Source organism: Trypanosoma equiperdum, assembly GCF_001457755.1.
Source record: "Trypanosoma equiperdum strain OVI genome assembly, contig: ctg_1204, whole genome shotgun sequence".
NCBI lineage: Eukaryota > Euglenozoa > Kinetoplastea > Trypanosomatida > Trypanosomatidae > Trypanosoma > Trypanosoma equiperdum.
In genome coordinates this window covers 24,718-31,870 of record NW_027123177.1, presented here as the reverse complement: position 1 = coordinate 31,870, position 7,153 = coordinate 24,718, and the positions used below count along the sequence as shown (strand labels likewise).

General features: G+C 49.5%; 3 protein-coding genes across 3 annotated transcripts; all 3 read right to left on the bottom strand.

The window, feature by feature from the left end:
• Positions 1-51: 51 nt before the first annotated feature.
• On the bottom strand, positions 52-612 carry TEOVI_000522400 (uncharacterized protein; the record flags this gene model as incomplete). Its single annotated transcript, XM_067220711.1, has 1 exon — positions 52-612. The coding sequence occupies one exon, from the start codon at positions 610-612 to the stop codon at positions 52-54; it is 561 nt and encodes a 186-aa protein (XP_067076812.1).
• A 941-nt stretch (positions 613-1,553) lies between these two features.
• TEOVI_000522300 (uncharacterized protein) lies at positions 1,554-4,424 on the bottom strand (the record flags this gene model as incomplete). Its single annotated transcript, XM_067220710.1, has 1 exon — positions 1,554-4,424. One exon carries the CDS (start codon positions 4,422-4,424, stop codon positions 1,554-1,556), a length of 2,871 nt encoding a protein of 956 aa, XP_067076811.1.
• Positions 4,425-5,283: 859 nt separating this feature from the next.
• On the bottom strand, positions 5,284-5,604 carry TEOVI_000522200 (small nuclear ribonucleoprotein SmD1; the record flags this gene model as incomplete). The annotated part of the gene is made up of 1 exon (XM_067220709.1): positions 5,284-5,604. The coding sequence occupies one exon, from the start codon at positions 5,602-5,604 to the stop codon at positions 5,284-5,286; it is 321 nt and encodes a 106-aa protein (XP_067076810.1).
• Between the last annotated feature and the right edge of the window lie 1,549 nt (positions 5,605-7,153).

Sequence of the window (7,153 nt, the reverse complement as noted above, 5' to 3'; positions counted from 1 at the left end):
TTTTTTTTTTTTTGAGGGATGAGCGGGTGGGTGGAAGGAGGGAAGGAGGGGTTACGCTTCGAGAAGCATCTGGTACATGTGACGAAAGGTGAAGTAAGTGCAGCAACAAAGCGCTGTCCAGCTGCTGTACCCGCAGTACTTCAGTCGCTTGTGAATCTTAAACTGTTGCAGGGAGGAAAGCATCCACACCCACGAGGCTACAGCTTCTAGCTGGAAAACATTCTTTTCCTGCAAACCCATGTCAATCACGGCTTGTTTCCGTCTCGCCTCATCCTCCAACTCAAAAACCTTTCGTACTTGCATGTTAAGAAAGAAGGTGGTCCCTGCAGCCCACATGGAGAGGGTAGTGAGCGCCGTGCTTTGGCCGTACATATGAATGAACCCACTGAAGGTATATGCTGTCAGTGCCAGCACCACATCTGCAATCTTGTGTCTTGCGTTGCTGCGTAAAAAAGCAAACTGGTCCGCCTGTTGGCTGACAAGCGATGGTGGGGCCCCCTCTATGACGTTGAGCAACTCATTCCTGGCAGCAATGGCTGCTGCGTCTTCTTTCTCGGATTCCTTACCTCCACCTGTCTTACCTCCCGTGAGCCACGATGATAAAGTGCTCATCGTCTGAATGTCTACCACACACACGATTATGATGTCGTTAACTAAAAACGAAAGAATGCGATTGGGTAAACCACCAATGCTAAATTAGTACAACAGAAAGAATCGGTAAAAACCACTAATATTAATGCTGTTGCCACTTCACTGGATCCCCTCAGACTTCTTTACCGCCCAATAGGCGGGTGACGATGAGGAAGATGAAGTTAATGTTCCGCTCCTACGGCCACAGTCGCCTTTGTTAACTTTCCGGTGTTAGCCCAAGCACGTGAGCGGTCGAAGAGGCAGCGCTCTTGAAAAAACTGTTTCGATAAAAAAAAATCAAACGGGCTCGGTGTGGTTTTCAGCCGCTACAACCCCCTTGTCCACAATGCGACGAGCACCACCTCAAGTCTAATCATAGAAATCGAAACGTAGAGAAGAGAAAGGGGGGAAGATCAACAGGTCACGCGATTGAAGGGCCAATTAACACAAATATTTTTCCAGGCATGCCGAGAAGCGTTTGCCGTGTTAATTTGTTAGTCAAATGTGTAATGGAAGAGTGGAAGGGAAGGGACGAACGAAAGAAGGGAAGAAAAATCTGAAAAGTCAAATGTTCTGCCTGCCAACAGCAACTACACCCACTGGGACGCACACGGTACAACAAATAAAAGAGAGACAAGAGACCGATACTTAATCAAGCAACCTCCTTTTTGTTTCTTTTCTATGCTTAATTATAAAGGGGCGTATGTTTCGATAGCCTTTGTCCGCTGGCAAAAAAGAAACTACCACTTTTGATTCCTAGTTTATACGTGTCTACTCTCCCCTCCTTCCCCTATCATTGTACAAGAGGTAGGGAAGATTTGCCGCAACAACTGGGAACAACAGTGACGATGCTGGTAGAATATAGAGACAGCGGCACAGAACAGCAAAAGTGATACACGTATAAAACAGCAGGGGTGCCAGACTCAGCCACCCTTACCCTTCTGTAAAGAAATTCTCTGGGTTTCCACAAACTGTTGCCAGCGGCGTGATTCATCAGCAAACCGAGAGCATTCTGCATCCAACTCCTCCCGAAGCATCTGCAATGCTGCCTCACGGTTTCCAGTAGACGTCTGTACGGTGGTAGTAGTAGGAACAGAAGTGGGATAAAGGGAAGTGGGAGGAGTCACGCCGCTAAGGGGTCCCATTTCTGTTGCTGGTTTGGAAGGCCGCTCAAAAGTAGACAGAGGCGCTACTGTCGAGTGGGGTTGACACGTGCTGGATGGTGGCTGCGTAAAAGACAATGTATCACTCACGCCTCTCGTGGGGCCGCTCCCTGGAGACCACATGTCACGGACGGAAGACATTTGGACAGTCGATTCGTTTGGCTGCGGCAGCGTGGTGGTGGGGAGATTGGGAGCGGTGGGCACTGTAACGGTGCCGGCAGTCGCAACTTTTACGACCGCTTGGTGAGCATCGCGCCGCAGCTGCTCAATATAAGTTTGTAGCTCCGCTAATCGATGAACACTGGCGCGGTGTTGTTGTTCAATAGCGTCACAGCGGCTTTTCCAGCGCTGCAGTTCTTCCTCGTTTACCGCCCTCGAAGGAGAAGAGGAAGTAGCGGAAGGGTTAGCACCACAAGCGTTCACCGCCTGATCGTTGCCGCGACTGGGGAGGTTTTCAGTTCGTGGTGGGGCCGGTGGTGGCATTGAACAACTCAGCTCGCTAGACTTGATCCCCGATCCATCGCGTCGGAGGTCGGGTACCTTTGATTCCTCCTCGTTTCCACCTGAAACGGCTGGGACGCTCAGTTTCTGACTTTCATGTTTCCCTGATCCTTCTGTTAACATCAACGACGGTGCATCCGCGGTGCAGAGCCTGCTTTTTAATTTCCTGCATTGTGACTCCGCAGCTTCAGCACGTCGAACTTCCGCCTCCCTCGAAAGAAGAACGTGATGCAGGAGTGCCCGGTGCTGCGGGTCCAGAGAGTCGCTGAAGTATCTGTCGACCCAAGCCCTCATGCTCCCCTGTGAAACTTCTGTCTGTGGGGATCCCGCTGTAGTCAGTGGCGTCATGCCTGCTGGCGGTTTAGGATGCGGTGACGGTTCCGCTGAACACTGTTCATACGCGGCCAACACCTCTTCTGGAAATGAGTTTTTACCGTACACCGGCCGCGCTGAGGTCTGCATCGACTCCTGGGAAACATCACCGAAGGACTGCCCTGGAGGAGGCACGGAAGCGGAAGCGGAGACAGACGGAGATGAAACAGGAAGAGAGGATGCTACCAGACTGCGGGCTTGTTCTAGGGTCTCTTTCTCATTCACGGCGTCATACAAGGCCTCCATGATCTCTCGGTCTTCCTGGTGCAGGCGGGAAAGTAAAGAAAGAATCCTCTCCTGGTTGTGACTTCGAGCGTGCGCCTCTTCCTCCTCTACTCTGCCCTTTGTATGAAGCTCTCCACTCACTTGCTGCTCCAGCAAACGTACGTACGCATCCGCTTTCTCTAACAGCAATTTCTCACGCAGGGCGTTAATAACTTCAGTTGGTGACGGTTCCATCGTTGCTGTCGTTGCTTTTGTGTTAGAAACATATCGTCCTGCTGAACCTTGTTCGTGAGACTCCGACGCTCCTGACCGCGATGTCGGAGACGTCACCTCCGCTGAGAGAGTAGCAGGGCCGTTAGTGCTAGTCGAGGATGATTGCTGCAACTGCTTCCCCGCAAGGGACCCCGAAGATCCCTTTGGAAACGAACGCGAAGGGTCGGCGACGTCCTCTGTTTGTATAGCAACCGAAAGGGCAAGCGCTCGCTGGGTGGATGCCGATGTTACCAACGGTGTGCACTGCACCGAGCGCTCTACAACGGACTTTAAAGGCGATGTGTCGGTTGCTGCATCCCTTGGACTAACCCCAACAGGACGCTGAGACACCTCACGGTTGACGTGGGGATACACAGTAAGGGACGGAGGTTGGGAATAACCCTCCGTTGCTGTCTCTGTTGCGGTCCGATGCTGCCTATCTGTCGGTAGAAGCGACGACGATCGAGTCCGCATGGCAGAAGTACGGGTAGACTCGGTAGCACTATGTGTTTTTGGCACGGTAGCAGCTCGCTTCCGTTCCCTGAATACCCTTTTGGCACTTTCCAACGTTGAACCTGCGCTACGCGAGGGAGTGTCAGGCTCACTCTCGGGGTCGTTTTCCCACTCTCGTGCCTTTGCTGGTACTGCAACCATCTGCGCGTTCCGGAGTAAAGCATGTAGCAACTTTGATGATTTGGCAGGTTTGAGCACATTTTGAGTTCCCCTAAGAGTCGGCACGTCGTACGTTCGTGGAGCTGGTGAAGAGGAATTGATGCGCCCATCCGCCACGGTGGGAGAGCCATCAGCCTGTTGCTGAATACAATCAGCACGTACCTCACTCACTGACGGTGTTGCCGCTTGTCCCTTTTCGCTGCCTTTCCCATTTAAACATCCCGCATACACATTGGAGCCTTCCTTTGGCTCATGGTAGCTGTGATGGTAACCTTGACAGCAACTGCAGCAGCACGGGACGGCCCGACTGTGCTGCGCAGCACCTCCCGTTATATCTACTTCTATGTCCTCCAGCCGTTGCACCAGCCACGACCGCGCGGCGCCACTGAGAGTGACTATGGAGCTATTGCCGTTGTTGCCCTGCTTGTTGATATGATTTGAAGCGGTCGCCACTTCGGTGTCATCCCTACCTCCTCCCTCATCATGCTGATGGCGCGGCACGCAGGTGCAATGTGGTCTACTGTAGTCACAATTCACAACGCAGCTTTGGGCGGCCCTACCGCGCGCCTCCATGCGATGCTGCAATCGACGTAATGCTGCCACGTCCATGTGTCCCGCCGCAAGTGAATTAAGCGGAGTGCACACGACTAAGAGAGTCGACGAAAGAACTTTTAAAAAATTAAAGAGGAGGCCCCCAAAGGCCGAGACGGTGAGTAATATATGTCTATCGATCTACTTAATCTATGTACCCGTCTATCACTCCTACGAGATGTAATAGTAGACGGTTGAAGTACGTTTCTCTCCCCCTTCTTTTGTTAAGTACGCGCGTGGGTGTCTGTGATAACACAATGAAAAGGGGAGGCGTGTGCCAACGACAGCAACGTGTCACTATTTCCCCTTCGTTTAGAGTATCTCTAGGCTCCTATAATTCCTCACAGTGGTCCTGTAATGATACACTATGGTTGGCCCCTAAATGTCATTGTAATGTTTGCATTGTTGTTTTCGCGATGGTGTGTTGAGTTTTTTCAACCATCGCACACACGTTGCAATGAGTAGTATGAGTTGTCAAGAAAAAAAAAGTGGAAAAAGTGTGTTATAGTAGTGAACGACAGCTCCGCTATTTATATATATATATGTGTGTGTGTATGTCTGTGATGGGAGAAGCCAAACAGTAGCACAGGGGCACAAACGAAGTAATGAGAAAGTAGCTCACCAAAGTGTTGGTCGGTTTTGTTTTTCTTTTTTCTGCTCCCCTCGGAGTCATAGATACGTACCAGAAACCGAAAAAAAGAACATGACGGCAGCGGCGACGAGGAGAGAAACAGGAAATGGAGGGGTTCCTTTGCAGTGCGCATCTCTGGAAAGAGGAATTCTCTCGCTCCCTTCCTCTCTTTGCGCCTTCGTGTGTGCCTTCACTTTCCCGCTCTTTCCCTTAAAAACGAGTCCCGTCCCTCGGCCGCAGGAACACTCACTCATTTGATCGCTCCGTCCTTTTGCTTCCCGGTCTCGCCTTCGCGGCCGCAGCTTTCACAAGCACATCGTCCGTATTCATTGCCTCTGGAAGAATTACGTAACGGATTTTACTGCCACAAACCATATACGTCTCAGCCATTTCGGGATTTTTCCCCTTTGCCGTTATCTTCACATGACGCATGTATGTATTCATGTTGGCTTCCACGAATGTTATTTCCCCGGTGACAATGGTCGAGTTCATCATCTCAATCTCAACTTGCGTCCCACGCAGCTGCTGAAGAAAGCCGATGAGCGTCGAGGACTCCGCCGCGGGCATTGCACTGATTCAAGTAAAGAGTAAGTACAAGCACGCCAAATAAAGGGAAGAGAAACAGCAAGTGAAAGATCACGAACTGACTCCCGTTTCTCCCTCCTTTCACTAAAATAGATGTAATTATACGCCACCAACGTACCCTCCCGCGTGCCAATATGCTTGTTTGGTAATTCAAGCCAGCCAACAAGACGCTCACTCACTAACTAACCGATTGGATAAATTCCTTCTCCGGTCGGCCTTTGCTTATTACCAGCGCCTTTATTATTATTATTATTCGTCTTCCTTTCCCTTTCCTAGGTGTTGTTCCTTAATGTTTCCCGTTTGTTTGCACAAGTGGATAACCGTTGTGAAGCGAGTCACCACCGTACACAAAGAAAAAGGGGTGTGTGATAATGTTGGTTTAAAAAAAAGAGGATGAAGAACAACAATGATTAGCTGGATTAACAAAAGGACGAATCGCAATAAGAGGTGAAATAATATACAGACAATGTGTACGCCAAGCACAAAACCGCACGCACACATGCATACGTACATACACAATGCACATGCACTAGAAAAGAGCACAAAAAAGGTAGAGAAAGAAGCGGCTACGATGTCAAAGGGAAGTATGCATGAACAAGGAAACGTTCGAACACTCAAAAGAAAAAACAATACAAACAATACCAAAAGTGGATCATGCCGCCTTGCCGCTACACCACACGTTGTATATATGAGGTTTAGTTAATACATCCCCCCCCCTTCCCCTTTACAACAAAAAAAATGAAACGAAAGGCACAAGACCAGTGTCCGTTCGCGCATTTTCTACAAACCAACTTGTTGTCGTTGTCGTTCCTTCCTTTTCTCCTCCGTAGAATACCGCTCCCCTCTCCACACACACCACAGTTTCAATTCTTTCCTTCTTATTCGAAGAAAGGGGCGAAATGGTAATAGGAAAGAGGATTGCAACACATGTTCCGCGCCTTCCATCAACCCTTACGCTTCGCAAAAAAATATGATTAACCCTTTATATTTAATCGGACACTTCACTCTTATTTTTTTCTTTCTTTTGCCTTCTTTCCATCCTCTGGAAACATGCCAAAGACATAGCTAGGGCGCTGAAGGTATTATTTTAAACCAGTCCGCAAAACGCACGCGTCCGCCTGTACTCGTGTGTAATATGCGCTACACTGGTGCTTATTAGTACATATATATATATACAAGTACGCACACGCCCATGGGCGGGTTTGCCAAAAAATGCACAAACGATTATTTGCGCGCATGTGCGTGTGTAACAAAGTGTAATCCAAAACAGAGTGAACTTAAAACCGGATGTACGACCATAGGGAGCCCTCACCCACTCCTCTCATCTCATCATTCGTATAAATTTATTAAAAGGCGCCCCTACACGCTCCTGATTCTCAGTCAATTATCATAGCCCATTTCCAACGATTCCCACCGCTCCGACCGTTGCTTCATTTCTGCCACAGCTATGGTCAGAACAGTATCACAACATTGAAACGGGACTATACCCCCCTTAGTTCTGTTATTTCTCTCCATCCCCGGTCCTACCTGT